This window comes from Littorina saxatilis, linkage group LG6, assembly GCF_037325665.1.
Source record: "Littorina saxatilis isolate snail1 linkage group LG6, US_GU_Lsax_2.0, whole genome shotgun sequence".
Taxonomy (NCBI): Eukaryota; Metazoa; Mollusca; class Gastropoda; order Littorinimorpha; family Littorinidae; genus Littorina; species Littorina saxatilis.
In genome coordinates, this window is record NC_090250.1 from 33,734,180 (window position 1) to 33,758,683 (window position 24,504).

At 41.5% G+C, this 24,504-nt stretch overlaps 2 protein-coding genes across 2 annotated transcripts in view; one reads left to right on the top strand and one right to left on the bottom strand.

The window, feature by feature from the left end:
- The window catches only part of LOC138967987 (serine/threonine-protein kinase Nek1-like), a 59,439-nt gene extending 44,344 nt beyond the window's left edge, over positions 1-15,095 (top strand). The window contains exons 32-41 of the mRNA XM_070340548.1: positions 1,322-1,777; positions 3,164-3,278; positions 3,755-3,812; positions 4,175-4,294; positions 4,869-4,924; positions 7,178-7,377; positions 7,859-8,188; positions 8,690-8,826; positions 10,426-10,558; positions 11,412-15,095. Coding sequence (XP_070196649.1) covers positions 1,322-1,777; positions 3,164-3,278; positions 3,755-3,812; positions 4,175-4,294; positions 4,869-4,924; positions 7,178-7,377; positions 7,859-8,188; positions 8,690-8,826; positions 10,426-10,558; positions 11,412-11,422 — 1,616 coding nt within the window. The 3' untranslated portion in view covers positions 11,423-15,095. The remainder of the gene's footprint in view (positions 1-1,321; positions 1,778-3,163; positions 3,279-3,754; positions 3,813-4,174; positions 4,295-4,868; positions 4,925-7,177; positions 7,378-7,858; positions 8,189-8,689; positions 8,827-10,425; positions 10,559-11,411) is intronic.
- Positions 15,096-17,272: 2,177 nt separating this feature from the next.
- Positions 17,273-24,504, bottom strand: part of LOC138967988 (homeotic protein Sex combs reduced-like) — a 65,737-nt gene continuing 58,505 nt past the window's right edge. Inside the window, exon 4 of the mRNA XM_070340549.1 lies at positions 17,273-17,782. Within this exon, the coding sequence (XP_070196650.1) occupies positions 17,298-17,782 (485 nt within the window). The 3' untranslated portion in view covers positions 17,273-17,297. The remainder of the gene's footprint in view (positions 17,783-24,504) is intronic.

Sequence of the window (24,504 nt, forward strand, 5' to 3'; positions counted from 1 at the left end):
CCATTCTAGAATCGGCCGTGCGCAAGGTTGGAATTTGGGTCCAAGTTGGAATAGTCATTTCAGTTAGACTATCACACAGCCAAAGCCACAAATGTGGATTTTCTGTTTGTTTTTGTTTTTTGTGTGTTTGGTTGGGTTTTTTTTCTCGTTTTTTTTACACTTTACTCAAAGACATCGTGAATTGGGATTGTGATGTTCTGAAAGTGATTACGATTTTGAGAGACACTCAGCACTGATCGCTACGAACGGAAATTTCCGGACTGACAGTGTTTTGCCGATCTCGCTTGTAACTTTTAATCTTATTCATATACATGAAGTTGGTCTTCTGAATTGTGAAGATATAATGTCAACTTTTTTTAAAACCTGTGACAACAGCTCTATAACTCACTCTGTCCTCGATCTGTTGGTCTGTCTGTCGGTTAGTCGGTCTGACCGTCTGTCTGTCTGTCTGTCAAAAAAATTGTCAAAAAACCGGACATTTCCGAGAGGGAGAAAGCGCTGACATTGCAAGCGGCCGCAACCGGCTCTCATCACAAAAACAACTGCCCTGCAAACAATACCGCCCTGGTAGTCCCCCTTGCTATGGTCTGCCTTTGTTTATTGCGTACTCAGGAGTGTCAACTTTCTTGACATGACAAAGGATTTTTTCAGGGGTAGACAAATCAGCCCCATTTTATCAAAGGGAAGGTGCAGGTGGAGATAATTCAAGGGAAGACAACTCTGTCTTACCTACAAACATTACGGCCCCCTTTATTCAAGGGTTTCATTCTAGAATGGCACCCCTGTACTTGCGCAGGGTTAGAATTCCAACCTGGACCCGGTCCATTCTAGAATGAAACCGGATTCTAAGTTCGCGCAGAACACATATATGTGTCTTCTTTTGGTGGGTGTTGTTCTTCTTCTCTGTGTACTTGTACTCATTTGCACATATATTGTGTTGCCATAGCAGCTGCATGCAGGGTGTTTTCGCCAACCAATTTTGTCAAAATTACTTTCAGCAAAATTAATACATTCCAATGCAGAACAGCCCAACTGCCTTTATTGACAAGAATGTGAGGTCACATGATTTTTTCTACATTTAGAAAAAAAAGAAATTTATTACAAAAATCTTGTCAAAATCAGTTCAGTGGTCCAAGAGTAATATTAATAATGTAGGGAAAAAACAACACAAAAAACACAGTAAAATTCTGGTAAAGGCTTTCAGGATGCCTTACCTGACGGTTGGTGAAATCACTTGCATGTTATAATTTGTCTTAATGTTTGTTTGCACCCTTGCTTCTGTGTGGTTGTGGGCTTTATCCCTTGCTTCTTGGGTCATCAGATGAGGCTGAGGCTGCAGATCAACACGATTCTGATGCAACCAAGCCTCTCATTGGTCAAGCACAGCCTTCTTCTGATGCTACACAGCCTCTGATTGGTGAAGAGGAGCTTCCAGGGTCCAATCGTTTTGTTGAATCTGATGACACTGATGTCAATTTGGACACTGGCCACCAGCGACTCTCTACAGTTCTTGAGGTCTCCAGAGATTATACAGAGAGCGAGGATGAAGGGAAAGCCGATAAGTCAGGCTCTGCTCTTGTATTTGATGACGAGGAGGAGTCAACAACCAGCAGTAGCAAGCTAAAGAAACAGAAAAATGTGGACCTAGATGAAGGAGGGAAACCAAAGGTCCTGGAGAAACCAGTGATCAAACCTAAACCAGCAGTGGCTGAGAAACCTGTGCTGCTTCCCAAACCAAAGCTTTTGTCTAAGCCAGACCAGCCGTACCAGTTTTCAGGTCTGCATGCCTAGCATAAACAGTGGAATTCCTTTGAATGTAGCTTTGTATTCATAACAGAAATGGGAATTTAAGAAAAACTAAAGAGACGGATAGGTACCCAGAACTGTACTGTAAGCATCCACTTGTTTTACAAGTATGCTCCGAAGGTAAACTTGCCTCGATATAAAAGTGTGTCCTCTTCCCGTTTCATTTGCTGTACTATTAGCAGTAAGGGTTTGTTTCAAGTGGGTTCCACTGTATACACTCTATGTGCTTTTTTCTTTCTGCTTTTTACATTGCATGTCTATTCTCTGCTATGCTAGCTTCAGTAGAGCATTTTGTTGACTCACTTCAATATGCATGTACATTTATTTACATCCTGTGCATTTTATCTTTTGGTTGCACATCTCAGTGTACTGTGTACATTTATGTTAAGTAGGTTTGATTATTGAGCACCTTTTGATGAGGTTGTATTTTATTTTACCCGTAACTTTTGTCGGGAGAAACCATCTAAAAAAAAAAAAGGAGATTGCAAACATTTCAAAATTGTTACCCCCCATCCCCCCAAAGTTATGTTATGGAAGTTTAATTTATTCAGTGGGCAAAAGAAAAATGCAAACAAACATTGACCATCAAATTGACTGTTTAAATGCATAAAATGACTGACAGATACTGAAATAAGTATAAGAATGATTGGAATGGCTCGTCTTTATGAGGAATGCAAGAGAATTATGTAAGATATGAATACCAATGTTTGTTATAAAAAAAAGAAAATGAAGGATTTTGCCGTGTGGTAAGAATAATTAAGTTCATAAATGTAACAAAACCGGTTCATGTTGCGATTTCACATTTGTTTTTAGAGAGAAATGATGATGCGGTAATAAGGTAGACTTGATGTTGATCCCTCGCGAATAGTACTAAAGCTATAGATGTTCTCACGAGCATGTATGCGGGGGCATAGCTCAGTTGGTAGCGCGCTGGATTTGTATTCAGTTGGCCGCTGTCAGCGTGAGTTCAAACCCACGTTCGGCGGAAATTTATTTCTCAGAGTCAACTTTGTGTGCAGACTCTCTTTGGTGTCCGAACACCCCCCGTGTACACTACATTGGGGTGTGCATGTTAAAGATCCCACGATTGACAAAAGGGTCTTTCCTGGCAAAATTGCTTTGGCACAGTTAATAATTGTCTACCTATACCCGTGTGACTTGGAATAATAGGCCGTGAAAGGTAAATATGCGCCGAAATGGCTGCAATCTACTGGCCGTATAAAATTTCATCTCACACGGCATCATTGCAGAGCGCCTAGAACTGTACCCACGGAATATGCGCGATATAAGCGTCCTATTGATTGATTGATTAAAGCTAGATGTTCTCACCACTGTTGTGAAACTTGATGGTCAACAGAGGTGGCACCAGAAGTTGTGTCAAGCAAGGAGGGAGAGGGGGCAGTGTTCAGCAAGCAGAAAACAACATCGGGGTCACACACCATCAAACAGAAACTGACCCCAGAGGCTGACAGGTGATTGGGCAGTTCCATAACTTCAACTTTTCTGTTTCAGAAAGCTAAAGCAAAATTCCTCATAGCAAAATTTTGAGGAAATATTAATTTTTCAGATTGCTGTACACATTTTAGCCATGGGCATAATACTAATAGGCCTTGTTTTGCATCAACACAGGCAAATGATTTAAACTTGGCATAACCCCTGAGTTAAACCAGTATTTGTTTGAGACTGATTTCTTGACTGAGATTATCACTTACCATGGCAAGAAACATAATTTCCTGCAAACGAATATTACCTGAAGTTTTCACATGTTTTTCTAAGGAGCTCTGAACTTGTAGTTAGCCAAAAATCAAAACAAAGGGGAAAAGGCAGTTCCAGGTAAGGTGTTTTATCGAGGACAACGTTCTTTTGGTGTTTTGTTCCAAGAGAGATGTTCAAAAATGTTATTTGTTTTGTGTCAGAATCATCCATGATGAATGCATTGATGTTTCAGGTCGGACTCAGTGCAAAAGGGACTCTCTACTGGGCACTTTGACATGCAGAATGTGCAAGTAAGTGAACATTGAGAGCTTAGTGTTGTACAGAGAATTGTTATACTCATCACCCACGCAAAATAGGTACAAAAAAGACCATTTTAGGTTGTAAAACTGTCGGCTGCATGGCTGTAACCTTCTGCATACTGGTGGATATTTTCTTTCTGACTGCTGGTCAGTCACTTTTAGAAGATTTTGCAGGTATAACACACACACACACACACACAAGATTTTGTTTTAGAATTTCCTTGTGAAAAAACAAATCTGATTTAAAAATAGTACTTGTATTCTTTTTAAAAAAAAATTTTTTTTAAGAAGTCAGACACGACCAAGGGTCAAAAGTTAAATGAAAGGGTTAACCTAGGACTCTTTCTGTGCAGATGCTGAGGACATGTTCTGAGCCAGATTTTGCAAATCTTTTCCGTGAATATGACAAGCAGATCAAGTCTACTCTTACACGCCACAAGAGTTTGGACTTCACTTCAGAGTTGGAACTGCAGGTTTGTAAACTGAAATAGAGAAAGAGAAAATTTTTCGTAGAGTAATGGAAACGTAGGTTTGTAAACAGAAATACAGAAAGTGTATTGGAATTGGCCTAAGGGCAAACACAATTTGAAAATTACTTTATAAAAAAGACACATTTGGAAAAACAATCAAACGAAAATAATTTGTAAACAGATATGGAGAGAAAGAGATAAATTTAAGTAGAGTACTGAAGCTGCATGCAGGTTTGTAAACTGAAAAGGAGAGAAAGAACAATTTTAGTGGAGAAATGCATGGTTTGCAGGTTTGTAAACGGAAATGAACAGAGTGAGAGAGAGAGAGAGCTTTTATTTAGAGTAATGGAACTGCAGGTTTGTAAAGGGAAATCAAAAGAGAACCTTTTTTGTTAAAATATGGAATTACAGGTTTGTAGATAGAAAAAGATAGAGTGAGAGAGAAAAAGAGAGCGTACAGAAGCATACACACTCTGCACAGAATGGATGAGATAATTGTTGGAGGTGGATTTTTGTGATAGTTTAACTTGTGTGTTTCTGCATGCTGATGATAAAATATCATGTTTATTTTGTGCAGGGAGAGTCAGATTTGATAATCGAGTCCCCAAGAAGTGACGAGGATGAGAAACCAAGGTACAGTAAAACCTGTCTATAATAACCTCCCAAGGGACCGACCATAAGGGGTCGTTTTTGACAGGTAGTTGTTGTGGAAAGTTGAATTATATTGGGGTAAAAACTCGGGGATCTTATGGGCAGGTGGTCATAATCTAGAGGTGGTCACCAAGGCATGTTCAACTGTACACGCAAATTCACCATTATGTTCATAGTTATGAACTAAAGGGTTATGGACACATTGCTGCATTGATATTTATGCTGTTTCCCTTTCCTGTGTAACATCCGAATTCGGTCAAATGTGCATCGGCAAAAGCTCCAAGCAGATAAAAGCAAGATAAGATAAGTTTTGCTTTCACGTGTTATGGTCCGTTTACATCTTCATCGCACTTGCAATCTCGCTCGTTTTCTTCCCGTCACTGGCGCGTGTCATCCGTCAGCGCGTGTCAGTTTTGTTTATCTCAAGCGTGGGAGTGTGTCTTGGCTTGCCGGACGGCTGCGGTGTCTGGCTAAATCTGGAGTTTACTCTCCCCTAACTTTTTGAGTCTGCCATATAGCGATGTCCCTGTTAATTCCTCAATAATATTTCAGAAAAAGCGAATACAGTAGTCCCTTCCATTTCCGGCCCTTTCGTGGGCGTGAACCTGCCCGGAGCGGCCAGCTTTCCCATGACTAATGAGTTTTCCTTCTATAATTGACTCTTAATGGCCGTTAACCTGTCTGACGCGGTCAACGGTCACTGACTTTTGCCCTAAGGTGCCCCTCTTACTCGACAGGAGCGGCCACTTAACGGCCACTTGTCACTTTCGCGGGCGAGCGCCTGTGGTGTGTGTGTGTGTGTGTTGTGTGCACAGACGGCACAGCACGAGCAGACGACATGAATACTTACGCATGCGCAAACTGTAAATACAGACATGCGCATACATGTACATTTACGGCAGTCACTTCCGGATCGATCACAGCTGATGTGAGTTTGAAACACTTGTTTATCTGACACTCAAATACATATATAATAATCCAAACAACACACATAGAAACATACGAAACAATAGCTTAGCCAGGACGATCGAGTTAAACACGTAAATAATTAAGATGTATAAACGAAAGCAAAACTAACAGAGACAATGAATCGGCGGCTCATGGATGATCGCTTTCTTTTCTTCATGAAAACTTGATCGTGTTTTGGGGTTTTTTTTGGAGGAGGAGGGGGCCTGTAATGGACGGCCACCTGATATTTGCGGTCACCTTTGCAATGACTAATGGGTGACCGGATATGGCAGGTACTACTGTATTGGGTGGGGAGGGGTGGGGTGGTGGTGTGGGGATGGCGAGGGTAGAGAAAAACGGTGTTTTCCCCCCCCCCGCCAAAGTGAATGCATTCATTTTACAATTCACAGTACTTACGTCATATAGGCCGTACCGATACAGATTATAATGTATATTTATCAATAATTTTTGATCTGCACGCATTTTCCACTAGTTTTGCTTGTCTGAGAGAGACAGTGAGGAAGGCGAGAATTTAGTTTTGTGAGGGCAGTGTGAACAACCGTGTTTGTTCGGAACGGGATGTTTACCATCTGGAAAGTGCCAAGCAGGTGGCAAGTGATAGCCAGATTGCAAGCTTGATCCATAGGTGTGAACACACCATTATAGTATCAGCATAGACAAGCATACTCGGAGAGACAGAGTGAGAGATGGACATCGATCCTTGTAATAATCTTGTTCTACACTTTCTCTTGCCCTCATCTCGTACTGCCTGCTCTTTCTCTTATCTGCGCCTTATTTCATAATTGGTGTTTTGAATACCCAGTGGTATGTTCTCTCAGTCTGTCAAGAGATAGGAGAAAAGTTTCCATCTTTATGTTAACATGAGAATGGACAAAGTTAAAAAACAAAGGATTACTGTACTCGCCGATACAAAGACGACACACGACGATAACGAATTTTTGCTTCTGGAAGCTTCATCAGGAAAAACAAGAACACAAAAGACAACAAAAAGAGAATGGACATTAACATTTAATTATTTACCTTTGTGTTCATTTCTCACTGGTCTGTCTGTGAAGGCAGATTATTTGAAAAGCTGATCTTAGTAGTGTATTTATGTTCAATTAAGCTTTTTTATCGTGTCATTGTGTTATTAGAAATGCGATGTGGTGCCAAAAGAAAAGTTTTCATGTTTGTATAAAATGAAAATGGATATTAAAGTTTTCTTATCTTATCTTATTTGTCTTCCACTCTGTTTTTACCCTCTTGTTTCCCTCTCCTTTGCTACAGTTTTCCTCCAGCAAAGAAGGAGGTTGGCGAAGCAGGAGATGCTCAGAACAAAGACAGTGATGAAGATGTCCAAGAAGAGGATGTCGATGATGACGATGACGATGAGGATGATGAAGACGACGAAGACCTGATCAGCATGAGAGCGACCATGCAAAGTCTGCTGCTCGATGATGATGAGGAAGAGGATGATGATGAAGAAGGTGAGTTGTATGATTTGATGAAGACGATATGACGATGAGCACACACAAGACTGCCTAGGGAGGTTTATGGACCTGTGATCAGAAGGAAGTGGTGGTGATATTACAAAGGAAGAAGTGAACATGTCACTTTCTCACATTAGCAAGGGGGTAATGTTATTTTCCTTGTTTTTGGGTCAGGCAGGTACTGTTTCCTCAACATTAACAAGAAGAGCAAGAATAGCGCCACAAGCGAAATCATAGGCAAAAACTAATAATAAAGCAGCACCCGTAATGTGTGGCCTCTGTGCTTGGAAAAGTCACCTTATCAACTGCATCTTCTGTTCTGGAGTCACCCATATCAAGTGCTTCTTCTGTTCTCCCTTGGTCTCTGAACTTTAGCGATTGTTGTTCGAGGACCTTTGCACTGTTTTGATACTTCTGGATGTTGCAGTTTGGGTGACAGTCATACTCTATCTGCTTAAACTTGTTTTCATGTCTTCAGTCGAGTCCCCAAAGATCAAGTTCAGCTTGTCCAGTGACTCCGAAGGCACGCTAAAAAACACTGCAAAAAAGAACACCAAAGGCAAGGCAGTGAAAGATAATGGAGACGGTGGTGATGACAGTGGCGATAGCGACAAGGAGGAAGAATCAGCCATGGAGACAGTGCACAAACAGCTGCATGCTCGAGTTCAGAGCGACTGTGTGCTGAACCGAACACAAAAAGAGAGGGAGGAGGAGGCGGGAGGTGCAGGAGATGGGGAAGAAGAAGAGGAGGAGGATGAGGAGGATGAATCAAAGCTGATGTACAACACTGCTGATATACTGACGCTCAGTGAGTATGGTCTGAATTACATGTTTGTTGAGTAGCAATATGAAAAATGTTAGGTGACTGACTAAAGTTTGTGAAGATGATATCTTTGAAGCAGGAAGTTTTAATGGCAACATTCAAGTCATATGATTGTATGTACAGTATGGAAAGAGTGACCAGAATATGGTTAATGGAAACATAGGCAGAGAGCAGGAAAAGTATTTGTGGTCAGTACTTGTCATTCTGTTTCTGTAAGGTGATAAGTGTTTGTCATTATGCTTCCTTATCAGCCCTACAGTGGCAGACAAGTTATTGCGCTTTCAGAATCTCGGAAAGAGAGCCCTTGGCCCTTTTTGTGTGTGTGAGTGTGGAAGAATATTATCCCAATAATGGGTATTAGTTTGGTTCACGTAAGTTCCTCCAAGTGAAAAGCTAGTAGCAACAAGATTCGCACTACCCAGGTGTATTCAGTAGTATTTTAGTATTTTAACATTTTCAAGATTGACTTGTGATGTGTGGTGACAGCTGACAGTGACGAGGAGACGGTGTTTGGTGACGATGACGAGGACCTGGACCTCTTTGGTCGCCTGGAACAGCAACGTGCAGAGCTGGAAGCTGACCTGGGATTCGACAAGTTCATAAACATCTATAAAACTGTACAGGTCAGATATATTGCACATCAAACTGTACAGGTTAGGTACAGTGGAACTCCCCTTGTAAGGGAAGAGGTGGCACGAAATGTTAGCCAACATTTGTTCAAAAACGTGTTTGTGGAGGGGAGGGGGGTTTTCAGGTACTTTGAACATCATAAAATCACTGTGTGTTGTTTAATGTGTCAATGTCATCGTCTTTTTTGCAATAAAAAGATGATGGGACTCTCTACACATCCCCTGAAGCCCTACCCCCACACACACCCACCCACCCCTGTCCCCCCTCCCCCCCCCCCCCCCCAAACACCACCAACACCCATCACTACATTGCGATTGATAGAGAAGTCAAACCTGCCCTGGCGACCATTTGTTGATCACGACCACCCCAGAAGACCCCAAACCCTCAACTTTCTATAACGGCCTGTCAACAAGGACCACATCTGGTTGGTCCCTTGGCCTGTCAACAAGGACCACATCTGGTTGGTCCCTTGGCCTGTCAACAAGGACCACATCTGGTTGGTCCCTTGGCCTGTCAACAAGGACCACATCTGGTTGGTCCCTTGGCCTGTCAACAAGAACCACATCTGGGTGGTCCCTTGGCCTGTCAACAAGGACCACATCTGGGTGGTCCCTTGGCCTGTCAACAAGGACCACATCTGGGTGGTCCCTTGGCCTGTCAACAAGGACCACATCTGGGTGGTCCCTTGGCCTGTCAACAAGGACCACATCTGGGTGGTCCCTTGGCCTGTCAACAAGGACCACATCTGGGTGGTCCCTTGGCCTGTCAACAAGGACCACATCTGGTTGGTCCCTTGGCCTGTCAACAAGGACCACATCTGGTTGGTCCCTTGGCCTGTCAACAAGGACCACATCTGGTTGGTCCCTTGGCCTGTCAACAAGGACCACATCTGGTTGGTCCCTTGGCCTGTCAACAAGGACCACATCTGGTTGGTCCCTTGGCCTGTCAACAAGGACCACATCTGGGTGGTCCCTTGGCCTGTCAACAAGGACCACATCTGGTTGGTCCCTTGGCCTGTCAACAAGGACCACATCTGGTTGGTCCCTTGGAGGGTCGTTATGGACAGGTTTGACTGTATTCCAATTAGACTTTTCTTTCCCAGATAAGTTTGACATAAGTTTGCAATTTAATTTATTTTAATTTTATTTATTTATTTATTTATTTACGAGAATTTATATCGCGCACATATCTCACCACACGAGGCGACTCAAGGCGCATGTTACCTATTAATGCCGTGTGAGATGGAATTTTTTACACAATATATCACGCATTCACATCGGCCAGCAAACCTCAAGCCTATTAGGGCGAGCATTCACCTTTCACGGCCTTTATTCCAAGTCACACGGGTATTTGATGGACATTTTTATCTATGCCTATACAATTTTGCCAGGAAAAACCCTTTTGTCAATCGTGGGATCTTTAACGTGCACACCCCATTTAATTCAAGCGTTTGCTTTGTGTGCAGAAACCCCAAAACAGATAGACTGCTAACCGTTCCAAAATTCAGAATCAAAACACAAGAATGGTAGGTAATTGGAAGACGTATTATTGACAAAACAAAACGTTATATTTACATTTATTATTGGTTGCAGGCCCTGCAGGAGGATGAGGATGAGAACATGGAGGAGGGGGCTCGCATCGCCATCAACATGCTGGGTGAAGAGAAACAGCACCTCTACCCCCGCATCTTCCAGCTGGTCATGGCCGACACTGCCTTCACTGAAGGTACACGGTTATTATTGTGTGTTTGTGTGTGTTTGTGTGTGTGTGTGTGTGTGTGTTGTTTGTAGGTGGATAGGTGTGTTTGTGTGTGTATGTTGTTTGTATGTGGATAGGTGTGTTTGTGTGTGTGTGTTGTTTGTAGGTGGATAGGTGTGTGTGTGTGTGTGTTGTTTGCAGGTGGATAGGTGTGTGTGTGTTGTTTACACCTCTACCCCCGCATCTTCCAGCTCGTCATGGCTGACACTGCTTTCACTGAAGGTACAGGGTCACTTGTGTGTGTGTGTGTTGTTTGTGGGGGGGAGGGGGTGTGTTGTTTGTGTGTGTGATGTTTGTGGGTGTGTGTGTTTGTAGGTGGATAGGTGTGTGCGTGTGTGTACGTGCGTGCAGGCATGCGTGCGTGACAGACAGACAGGCAGACAGATATTCAGGAAATGAAAGATATGTCCAGTGGTACCTGTGGTGAAAGGACACTCTTGGGACCAGCTGAAAGTGTCCCTTCATTGCAGGTGGCCTGTCATGACAGGTATATTTCCATCAGGATAATAGACAAAGGCACTTCAAAAGGTTTCATATGTTGAAAGGTGTCCTTTCATCGCAGGGGCCTCACATCGCAGGTGCCATTGTATAGAGTTATCCAGATAGTGTGTTCACAAGCATGCTTGTCTTTTCTTTCTCTCGTTATTCTGCCAAAGATTGGTTGTTAGTTAGTTTTATTTTAAAAGGTGATTGTTTTGGGGAGAAGTAGTAGCGATGCATAATTTCATGGTCGTTGCCTTTAAAGACAGGATTGACTTTATCTCTATGTACCTTGTAAAGCATCAATATGTCTGACATTTTTTCTTTTTGTTTGTTTCAGATAATGCCTAGCGCTGACAGGATGTGACGGGGACACCAAGCTTTGGAGCACCTGAAAATGATCATAATCATTGTCATGCACAATTTTGTGACTGCATTATGTTCTGCCACTGCATTTTGTATTGATGTAATCTGGAAACAGTTTATTAACTGCTGCCGGTGTTCTCACTTTGTTTCATTGATTAATAGATTCTGTCATTATTTTGATGTCTCTGGCTTGGTACCAGCCTGAGAGGCAATGACTTTGTCCATGTACAGATTTAGTATTTTGTGGTTGTTATTCTTTTGAATATTGGACCAACTTTTTTTTACATTGCGGTTGCTTTTGAGTTCTGTTTTAATTCGTTTTGACTCAAATCAACATTGTTTTCAATGGATGTTAGCAATATATTGGAGCTGGCTGTAACCCTGTGAGGTTGGCATACTAGAGAAAAAGTTTGGAAGTCTTTTTTTCTCGTCTTTTGTGTGTGATGCTTTTTGATTGTGAGTTGTAAATTAGGATGACAAATAACTAGTTAAGTATTGAATGTTTGAAAAACTGAATTAGAATTTATGTTGAGCAGTATTTATAGCCATTGTGTATTTGTGAAATATTGGATTCACATTAATAGCAGCAGTTTGACACATGTGTTCTGTTTCACAAGTGTTGTGACATGTGCAATGATTAAACTCATAACATCGGAAAATTATTAAGAAATAAGCTTGTTCACTGGCATAAAAGTTGTACAGGTATTGAAGGTTGTGATATGCACTGATAGTTGCCTTGAAATGTGTGTGTGCGCATGCGTGCATGCATGTGTGTGTGTGTTTGTGTGCTGAAATCATTATATGTCCAACATTCCATAAAATAGTGAGACCACCCGTCCATCATATTTATGCTTGTGTAATGGCCACCGTTGCTTATTTACAACCAACTAGCAAACCCTTGTTGCATATCATCATGCACTGCTTTATGGTGGTTTGAGATTGAACATATTGAGTATATTGGTGTCAAGTGTGGTCTGAACGCCTTTTTTCTGATCTATATTATTATTTTGACATCACTGATAATCTACCGTCCATTAACGAACCATCCAGCTGCGTTTAGCAGATGTATTTTTTTCAAAAACACATTTTTGGTGTTCTTTTTTCCAGTGTGATTGTTGTTGTCCTGTATGTGACTATTATTTCATTTCATTTTCATTACTTTATTGTCCCATCGCTGGGAAATTCGGGTCGCTTCCTCCCAGTGGAAAGCTAGCAGCAACGGAGTCGCGCTACCCAGGTGTCTGCGTGTTTAGGTGTATTCAGCCACCTGCACTTATGGCAGAATGACCAAGGTCTTTTACGTGCCATTGTGATGACACGGGGGTGGGACATGGCTTCCGTCTCTGGGTCTGCACATAAAGTTGACCCGTGTCCGTCCCGGCCCGAATTCGAACCTGCGACCTTCCGATCACAAGTCCAGTGCTCTACCATCTGACCAGATTTTTTGTCTGTCTGTAGAGCAGTATTGACATACACATAAAGGGGGTATGGTTACTAGTGTCCACTTTGCATTTGTTAGTGTCTGCATTGCTTCAAAAGATTGTAAGACCATATGTCTTTCACAGTCCTTTCTTGCTACTGAAAGCGTACTTAATGCCTGTGACTGACTATTGCTAGTGGCAAATGATTCTGAGAGTAGAAAAAAAAATTGACAGGTGAATTAACCTTCGCCGGTGGTCGTGGGTCCGTGTGGACCCAGAAGGGTGTTTAATTGCAAATATCTCTTAAACTAGTTAGAATTTTTTAATAAGCTTTTAAGAATGCCTGAGGCACCTAATAAGCTCTTTATGTCCTAAATTTTCAGCGAGAAGTAATAAAAAAAGGTCATATTTAGACTACAAACATCGTGGGAAATCTAAGAAGGAAATGAGAAGCATGGGTCCACACGGCCCCACGATGACTTCCGTGTGTTTCGATAACCCGGACGGGCGAAGGTTAAGCTGGTCTTCCTTTCTCATGTAGACATCGGAGAAAAAGCTACTTTTTTTGGTAGCAGTGACCCTTTTCAGCCTCATATGAGAGTGTACATGTACACTTGAATAGTGTGATATCGTTGTTGTGATTGTATTTTTTTTCCCCTTTTTTTTTCTTTTTCTTTTTTCTACATTTGTATTTTTGTTTCTTCACAGTAGTGATTTGCATATTCCACTTGATTTCATTTTTACGTCTTCACTGCAATTTGTTAAGCAGCAATTAATGTTTGCCTTTCACTTAGATGATGTAAACAGCGGGTGCTTTCATTATACAAACTGCATAACACATCATGAATAATAATTTTGTCCCATATTGATAACAAGGAATTTGTTCTTAAATTCAATTTTGAATCAGTTCACATGCATATTGACTGTAGCTTGAAATGGTGTGTGTTCTTCACCAGATTCAAAGTGACAGAAGTTGAGTCACAGGTTTGACATACTATGATCTAGCCATGATGGTAGAAAGTTTGTCAGTGTGTTTATGCTTTGATCTGAAACATGATAGTAAAGGAATAAAAAGTCTCACAATAGTCAATTTTGGTGGAGCCAGAAAGTACAGTATTGTAGTGTTTTGTTTGTCTTTATGTTACATGCACATCCACTGACATTTCTCCATGCGAGATCATAAAGTTAGTTTGATTTGATTTGATTTGATTGGTACCTTTATTATAAGACCTCCAGAAGTCTGACAAATTTAAATCTTAAAGGCTCAGTGCAGCTCACAGCCTTCGTTTTGCGTTTTTGTTGCAGTTGAGTGCATTTACAGTTCAAAAATCCTCCTATGGTAGTAAAACAAACCCAAAACTACCCAACGACGACATCTGTGAAGCTCGACAGTTTCTTGTTCACTCGAGTGCATAAATTAACCTAGTTATTACGTGGTGTTTGGTCGGAGTTCGATTCAACTGAGTGATTCCGGCCTCCATTTTGTTTTACACAAACTCATGATGACGTCTGACATAGTTTGCTAGTGACGTGTCTTTTTGTGCATGATGTGGTGATCTACCTGATCTAAATTTAGATCCAAAAATAGGCCAAGACCAGCCGGGTCCGAGTACGAAATTAATTCGTAAAAAAATCGCAGTTCTTGACTCTTTGGGTGCAAGTCAATGAAACTTGGTAGTTCTTTTGACGGATAGCTGCCTGAGGTATGACTAAAAAGCCCCAGGGGCTCCGTGCACCTGGATTTGACAAGTTCAATACCTTTAAATGTAAAGTAAAGGTGGTGTTAAGATGGAGGTGGCTTTACTGACACCATGAAGAGAAAATCTCAGAAAATTGAGTCTTAATTTAATGTATAGGGAGTCAGAAGGTGTCAATTTGTATTTCAACAGATAAAGTGCATTTATCCATTCGTTGATTCAATCAACATGTCAGTAATTTAGAAATATTCAGTATTGATCAAAACTGTAAATGCTGCATTTGCTTTTCTTTGATTGTAAATATGTGCAAGTAGTAATATGTTTGAGTATTACATTGTTTGATCAGCCTTGATGACGTAAGTTTTCACATTTTCCTGTCATCATGCGCTTTATGAAAAATATTTGACATAAGTTAGAAATACCTGTATTTTGCCTTGATTTGGCCTTGATGTGGACCTATTCCCAGTGATTTAAATAAAATACTGGATAATTAATTCCCTGCATTTACAATTCTGCTTTATTTTAGGTCCAGGTACCTTTGCGTTTATGCCGCAAAGTTGTGTGTGTGTGTGTGTGTGTGTGTGTGTGTGTGTGTGTGTGTGTGTGTGTGTAACAGTAGTCAGCATGTGTGTGTGTGTGTGTGTGTGTGTATGTGTGTGTAACAGTAGTCAGCATGTGTGTGTGTGTGTGTGTAACAGTAGTGTGTATGTGTGTGTGTGTGTGTGTGTAACAGTAGTCAGCATATGTGTGTGTGTGTGTAACAGTAGTCAGCATGTGTGTGTGTGTAACTAGTCAGCATGTGTGTGTGTGTGTGTGTAACAGTAGTCAGCATGTGTGTGTGTGTTGGAGGAGAAAGAGGGAGAACTCGAACTCGAAAACTTTATTACCGAGGGATGATAGCATTAGGTCCATATGGTCCTTTCTTACAGCTAGTCCCTACTATAATACACACATAAAACGAAGAACAAGTATAAAGACCCCGAGCCTTAAAAACGGGAGAGAGAGAGTGAGAGAGCTCAGTAATCGCAGAGCAAGTAAAAAACTTTAAAACTTTTTTTTTTCAAACAAAGGAGTTCTTTTATTCCGTTTTTACCCTGCAAAACGAGAGACGATTACATTTATTTTATTCTCTATCAAATCACAGACATGCAACAATCACTCATGTTTCAAGTTGAACAACAGACCTTAAACTATGACGAACTCTGTAAATATTCCAATCCCATCCAGAGAGATCACACTCTGACAATCACCCAAAAAATAAATATTAGAGCGTGTTTACGAAGCGGTTTCTTTACCAATGTTGCTACTACCTCCCTCACCCCTGCCATTCCCAACCCCGAGCCTTAAAAACGGGAGAGACAAAAGCCAACACAAATTTCTCAGACATTTTTTTTCTTAATCTGTTAAGTTTTGAGGGCTCGGTGAAATTGTTCTGCCAGATATTGAGAAAAAAAATCGAAAGACAAGAGTTGATCTCAGCGGGCCTGCTTTCACACTCGAAATGTCCCTATGGCTATATGAGGTGATTAGTGCAGAAAGCTCTTTATCAATAAGAAGCGACCTTTTTTTTAAATTTTTTAATAAACTTTTTTTTATTGTCCGGTGGTTCCTCATCAAATACAAAAATATGTAAAAGCTCAATTTTCCTCCGCCCTGTTGTGGTCGGCCGTAAGCTAACTGCTGCACATCAGTACATGCTCATTCCTTGTAGCTCCGAGTCCCGAGAGAAATAAATACGTACAAAAACGTCACAGTAAATTACCCTCCCGATGTAGCCTTTGCGAACATAAATTGGGGGAAAAAATACACACAAGCCTTTCCTCACCACATGTTCTATGATGATAAATAATCATCCTGAACTCAGGTAAAATGAGTTCCTTCCCTTCGTTCCTTCGGGTCATCAGACATGAGCGAGAGCGTGGACCGATGATTATCAGAATGAATAGATGATTATGAACGTCGATCAGTGCTGTTGTTATTTTTTTAGCTGGAGGAAGTCCCTGTGAGTCAACACAATGGTTAAAAGTCAATGTCCGTGAAAACAGGTGTAAACAATTCTTTCAGAAATAACTTGGGGCCCCATTTTGTAAAAACCTCCTCTGCACGATCATATTCCTAAAACAACCTAAACACGGATGGTCAGTTTTTGAAGTTTGTAACTACTAAAGTGCGTTTTCGTCAAGCAAAATCAAACTTCACTTGAAGATCTGGCTTTCAAAGACTTTTGGCAGTTTCAAAAAGGGGGGTTCGTTATATTTTCCTGTTCCCTCAAAATATAAAATGCAAAATGAACTGTGTTTTTTGTTTTTTTGTTCATGTATAGCCGGAAGGTGATCGCATGGCCTTTGAAATGCAAGTGACGAAATTCTAGCGTTCTCTGGTGACACAAATTAATATCTTTCAGCTTTCCGTTGCTGACTTTGATTCAGTCTACTCAGAGAGCAACAGCTTTAAGTAAAACACTCGTCACACAAATAAATAAAGGTACGTGTAGTGTCATCAATTGATAAGCTTTTGTTGACTCTATCATTTCAGTTTCAGTCCGAAGATATTTTTGGCATCTTTAATCCCTGCAGTAACTTGGAGGTCTGCAATAAAAATAGAATAAAATATTTTAAAAAAACATGACAAGCCGATTAGTTTTTCTTGAAGAGAATGTTTGACGGGGAAAGTCCACCTCGTATGAAAACACAAAAGTTCAAAGCATATTTACAACAACAAATTACGCTGAATCCCTTAAAATCACGATGGCTGCAGCCTTTTGAATTCCCGTTTAAAGTCATCCTCGTCCATGCTATGGTCGCGGTGCAATTTCACCCTTTTGACGTCATCGTTTTCTGCGTTCTCAAGGTCTCTACACTTTTCCGCTTTGATGCCAGTCGTCGTTGTTGTAGGACTATCAAAAGGACCGCTACTCTCGTCCCCGCTGCCTTTTTTGGTAGGAGTTGCGGGACTTGCCGGTGGTGAGGAGGAATTAGAGGTTGTGGAACTAGCAGGAAGAGGGCGCGGGCGTCGTTTGGCTTCGTCCTTCTTCCATTTCATGCGGCGGTTCTGGAACCAGATCTTGATGTGTCGCTCCGTGAGGTTGAGCATTGCGGCCAGCTCGATGCGACGAGGCCTGGAGATGTACTTGTTGAAGTGGAACTCCTTCTCTAGCTCCAGTAGCTGGCCCCGCGTGTAGGCCGTACGTGTTCGCTTGTTCTCGTCCTCCAACGAAAACTGCGCGCCTGCACACACAGAGAGAAATTCTTAAACTCAGACTTCTTCTCTGAATCCATGGAGACACATGTATGAATAGAACAATAAAGACTAGCATTTAAACTGACTGCCCGATTAAGCTACAACTTCATCTTTAACAAACGAAACTTAAGTGTAGGGTGACACAGGATAATTTGTCATCTAGGAGATCGCCTCCAAACTGAAGGCTGAAGCACGCAAGCCTTTGGTACATCTCTGTTTTCGCTTGGATATTGCGATCATAACTACCGAGTCTACCCAGCATGATATGTGATGCGATCACACTGCCCGGCTGAGCGCTGCCGAAAAAGAAAATATGTCTTGCGAAAATTTCATAAGCCGGGAAATGACTGAAGTTAGTAATTCAGTGATTAATTAGTTAGTGTGTGAGTCAGTGAGTGAGTTAGTTATTAGTTTTTCTCACTTCACTTTGTTTGCTCTGCATAATGCATCAAACTCAACCAATATTTTTATCATTTAGAAATCAGTCTATAACACAGCCAATGGTAATCAGAGTTTCTGAGCCCTCCTCGCTCCGCCCGCTGGCCGAAAACAGCAGAATGGAACTCTACATGCATTTCGCAAGGCTCAGAAGCTCTGAATGCGTCAATAGCTGTGACTGAAGTCAGTTTTGTTGAGCACACGACAAATTAGCCAGCGCGGTCTGCACGGGGAACAATGCTGACACCTCCCACCACAACTCTTTGCGACCCTCGTATGCTGTCGACAGGGATGATCACAGACCTCACCAAGGGGGATAATTAAGCAGAGCAAGGGCAAATAATTGCGTCGTCTGTCTTTGCTCAAAAGACCGGGCGTCGTCCAAAGTGACCATCGCCCCAGGGCAAGTGTCTGGTCTCACCTGAGTAAAACTGACCGCTGCTGAAGTGCCGTTGGTCAAAAGGGACGATATGGTAGCTCCAGAAGAGTGAATCACGATGATTATGAGAGTGACCGTAGAAGGTCAGAACTAGCTTCTCCGTCTCGTACAGTCGATAGATTGTTGCATGATGAATATAAACCCATTTATGACACGCAGAATTTCACCTTAAACGCAAGGTAGTTTTCATAGTCAATTTGCATGTACTTGCACCATAGACTTTTGACTGAGTAGAAGAAAGAGAAGGAGGTAAGGGGGGAAGATTTTAGGAAGAAACAGCTGAAAGACACAAAGCAAGCACAACAGAAGCATCAATACGGCAACAGCAGCAGCAGCAATAAAAAGTTTAAGATCCACTGTTTCACCCGGCTGAATCCTTCAGGTGTATAAAACAACGAACAAATGGTACCTTAAGCCGTTGAAAAACGGACAAGATAAAGGGAGAGAATCTTCTTCAAATTTGTCACGAGCAAGGGAGAGAATCCTTTTCACTCTGTCACCTCGGCCCGACTTTGGGGCGATGAGATCCACCCGGGGTAGAATGGTCAGTGTGGGGTGGACAATGGCCACATATGCTGCCCTGCTTGGCCTCGGCGCGTGCCCACACCCCATTAACTGACCTCTGGTCATCTGACACGCGACTCCGTGAGGTATCGCCAGAACTTTGGCCTCTCCGGTCACACACTCAGCCACTCATCTTCGATGTACCAAACACTTTTATTTTACTTTATTATACAGTGGTTTGTATACTGCTCTGTTTGGGGAGAAAAGAGGTCTGAGAAAGGAGGATGTGTAAGTTTTCACTTCTGATAATTGTTCATCTTACCCCACAAATACGAAAGAATTAACAACTAGAATGGGACTCCTATTGAAATATTGCTCCACACTAATTTAGTGTAAATGTAGAAGATCCGTCCCATACACCGTGTTGCTTCTTTTTTTTTAAACAAACGAACAAACAAACAAACACACACACACACAAACAAACAAACAAGCAAACACTCCAGAAAAAAAGGAAAAAAACCCGAATAAATAAACCCTATATCCTGTTTGCTAAATCCCACAATATAAATATTATCACTTTATCATTTAAATAAGCACTTCCAAACACGATCAAAGAAGCCGTCAAAGACCCCGCCCATATAAACCCCTTAGACGCAAATCTAGCGTATTTAATGACCGCTTACAACTAAGCAATCTGGTTTAAAATCCTGTTAACTTACTGTGGAGCGAATTCAAAGCCAATAGTATTAGATTTTTCAATCGTATTATTATATTTTCTCCATGACGAAGCACGATGGTATAGGTCCAATTCATTCTTCTTACTCGGCGTGACGTTTTCAAATGGATCGGCTAGCTTTAGCCCTAAGGGGCACAACTCCGCTCATACTCTCTTCGCGCCGCCATATTGGATGCCGTCTTTGTTAGTTTTCTTCATTGCACTCTTGTTCTTTTTGCGTATTTCACTGTGTATGCAGACAAAATGAAGAAAACTGTGCATGCATGAGTCCAAAGGGGATCTGCCTTTTTAACACAACAGCACAACATAAAAAGTAAAGCAAGAATACATTATTATATTCATTTATTTATTCTTTATCTCAAATTACCATGCAGACAGTGCACCAAAATTCACAAGATAAAGCTCTCAAGACAGGCAAATGAGGTACAATGCAGCTCAGGTAACTACTGCAAAGTATAATTTTCAAAGCATCCTATCACAGTGTTCACTCTAAAGGCACAACCGATGGACAATTGTTGATTAGCGCACTGCACACAGCAAAAAATAACCAGTTATAATCGTCTTCTCCGCCGCTCAGTAACTTCCTTCCAGTTGTCACCCTGATGGTAAACAACTTTAGGGATCCTAAAGTGTGCCTGCTGACTGCAGTTTTTGGCCACACAACGTGTCATTTTCACTTTTGTCGAGTCGCCACCCAACGCTCAAGCACTGTCAGAGATCGTGCAAGGCATCCAACATGGCGGCGGATGATCAATTCCAGAGAGTTACGACCCGTGATTCTCATACCGCGCGCGCCGAGTAGAAATGCTGTTGATAACTTGAGTTTCTGCAATGGGCCTATACGAAGAGATGGTGGTGAAGAGGATAATCCCTTTATCATCAAACGATTTTCGCACGAAATCAGGCAGAAAAATACACACCCTATGTTTCCGCAATACCTGTTAGATGCCGCGTCGAAGAAAACTTCCCATTTTAATGTGTTCATTTTGATGTTATTATTGTTATTGTTATTTTCCCCCACCTCCTCAAAGTGAAAGTCCAAGGCTAATCCGTGAAGAAGCAGGTAATTGTCCGTGACACAGGCACTAACATCAAGGGCCCCATAATCACCCAAGGTGGCTGACAAATTTCTGCTGACCCCGCCCACAGCACGTTCTCCTCGTGCCCGCTCAGCGTGACTCCACTGGCCTGAGGAGCTGGGGGTGGGAGGGACAGCAAACAGGCTAATGTCCAGCACCGCCTCCCTCGTCTAATAATCTAGTGCTGCTGAAAGTTTTCCTTTCTGAGCTTCTTGTCTTCCCTCTACAGTATTATTAGTGTTGCCTGTGTGCTGCTGCCCATTGTGGTTACCGGAATTAAATGAAAAAGCCTTCACCACACACAAAAACACTCAAAAAATCTAAATCGCTGTGCGTGATTAATACTATTCTTGATTATTGTCTATAAATGTATATGTATTAACACGTCGTCAAAGGACCCTCCAGTGTGACTACACTCTTCCCCAGTTCCCTCTCTCTCTTTTCTCTATATGTTTCTTCCCCCAAAGTACATATACATAGGCTATATATATATATCTCTCTCTCTGTCTCTCCCTATCTCTGCCTGCCTCTCTGTCTTGTCTCTGTCTCTCTCTCTCTTTCTCCCTCTTTGGTTTTTCTTATATCATTATTTGATTTGGAATTGTGTACAGAATAATTTATTATTTATGTATGCGCTTAGAACTGTTTTAGGATTGGCGCCATATACATATCCTGATTATTATTATTATTTCTCTCTCAGTCTAAAAATAATCGTCTGCTCTCTCTCTCTCTCTCTCTCTCTCTCTCTCTCTCTCTCTCTCTCTCTCTCTCTCTCTCTCTCTCTCAAAGAATTGTCTTCTGTCTGTCTCTATCTCTCTCATCTCTCTCTCTCTCTTTCTCTCTCTCTCTCTTAAAGAAGTGTTTTATCTTTGTCTCTGTCTGTCTGTCTGTCTGTCTGTCTGTCTGTCTGTCTCTCTCTGTCTTTCTCTGCCTGTCTGTCTGTCTCTGTCTGTCTGTCTGTCTGTCTGTCTGTCTGTCTCTCTCTCTCTCTGTCTCTCTCTCTCTTTCTCTCTCTCTCTCTCTCTCCGCCCCCCTCATCTAGCGATCTAGCTCTCTGAGCACTCCTAACCTAGACGAACCGCACCCTGTCATTATTTATGATGTTGGTCAGTCCCATCCCACCCCTATTTCATGCTGTCGGTCAGCGACTGTCCATTAACATTGTGACCTCTACCACTGTCCACTCGGCCTATAACTCGCTGGAGGAGATAATGGGAGAATTATGGACACCGATTTGACCGCTCTGTGATTTTAGTGCAAAAGTAAACGAGATTATTGCTTTGAAATCGGTGTGGCAAACGCGTTTACTGAAGAGTTTAAAGGATAATAAAGATAACAGTCCAAAATGTCTCGTGCTACGTTATTTCATCATTCTCTTGGCAATTTTTGTTTCTTTCTTTAATTTTCTTTTCTGTATTTGTTGGTACTTTCGCGTTGTTGTTTCTATCCGTACGCGAATATAGAACAATGCAAAACTTGTCAGTAACGTAAACAGACCTCACGTCTAAGGAAACCCAACTATACTCTTTTGTCTGTTTTGTATCTAAACATACTAATGATTTTACAACAATGGATTTTTGTTACCTTCAAATATTCATTTATATGTTTAAATGGCAATGCATACCCTTTTGAGCTTGTGTACAGTTTTTGAGTCACTTGAGAAAATGTGACTCTATGTAATCGGTCAGTGTTAGTCTGTCCGGCCGGCCGTCCGGCCGGCCGGCCGTCCGTAGACACCACCTTAACGTTGGACTTTTCTCGAAAACTATCAAAGCGATCGGGCTCATATTTTGTTTAGTCGTGACCTCCAATGACCTCTACACTTTAACGATGGTTTCGTTGACCTTTGACCTTTTTCAAGGTCACAGGTCAGCGTCAAAGAAAAAATTAGACATTTTATATCTTTGACAAAGTTCATCGGATGTGATTGAAACTTTGTAGGATTATTCTTTACATCAAAGTATTTACATCTGTAGCCTTTTACGAACGTTATCAGAAAAACAAGGGAGATAACTAGCCTTTTCTGTTCGGCAACACACAACTTAACGTTGGGCTTTTCTCGGAAACTATAAAAGTGACCGGGCTCAAATTTTATGTGAACGTGACTCATTGTGTTGTGAATAGCAATTTCTTCCTGTCCATCTGATGCCTCATATAATATTCAGAACTGCGAAAGTGACTCGATCGAGCGTTTGCTCTTCTTGTTTGTTTTGTTATCCACAGGCAATAGTGTTTTCCTGTGTCCAAGATTTGTATTCGTTTAAACTGTTGCTGTTTTTCTCTTTGTTTGATTAGGATCTAGCTATTGTTTTCTCTACATTTTGTCCCTTATTTCTTGGTGGTAAGCCAATGATATTGGTCTTTTCACTGCCCATGAAAGCTTCAGCTTTCATTATTCCGCACAATAATTCCCATATAATTCTATGTTTACGGCATTACAATAATAACTGTCCTTTGCAAAACTATTTGAATAAATCGTTCAAACTAATCATTATTTTGCCCTGAGCTATAGATGGTATCAAATTCTATTTCGATTCCGAGTGTGTTTTATGAAAGTGTTTCTCACTTCGCTCACGTATACCGTTTGATATGATTCATCACCAGCAAAACATTTATCTTGGAGTAATCTGTGTAATCCGCCAAAAGCCTGGCCATTGGCGCGAGTGTCGGTGTGTGAGTGGTTTATGTGATCCCCCCACTTGTTGTACCTGTCAACACACGCCGATAAACGCTCGTAAACTTACTCATATACCGTACAGCAAAAATACACTAGGTGTACTGCGAAACAGTCTTTGTTATCTATCAGCAATGGAGTAGTGTGTGATTCCGTTTACGTTTACGTTACCATTTTGAGGATGTGAGTGCCTTCGGGTGGCCATATAGCCTTGAATGGGGCAAGGTTGTACTTTCTTCTGTGTTTTCTCCAATTTCTATTAATTATTTTGACTTCTGCCCCGTAAATTTGGTGATGTACTGAACTGATCCTCAGCATTGTTGAAATAAATTCGGTGGTTTTTTTGTCTACACTACTAACTTGCCTCTCTATTCGCTTCTCTATTCCCCTTCATGCGCTGTTTTTCTCTCCATGAAACGTCTATCATTATTAGCACTGCCATACACGTTACTATTCATTCGCTCCGCTCTGAGAGATGCATCTCTTAGGCCAAAAAAAAAAGGTGTGGTTACGGTAACATAGCCACAAAAAAAATAGGGTAGGAAGGTAGGCAATCACTTTTTCTTTTTTTTAACTTTTTTTTCTAATGTGTACAAATTAAACCTACTTGACAGGGAAATAAGTGTGCGACTCGGGCGATTTCGCTTTCATTGCGTTTTCTGCACTCGTTTTTTTTGTTGTTTTTTTTGGGGGACAAATGTAATAAAAAGTTATAGGGTCGGCCCCCAAAAATAGGGTAGGTCGGGTTACCGTAACCACATCTATTTTTTTTTTAGGCCTTATGTTCTACTCACATGAACGTATTTCCACCAATTTCTAGAAGTTGTTCGACAAAGAAA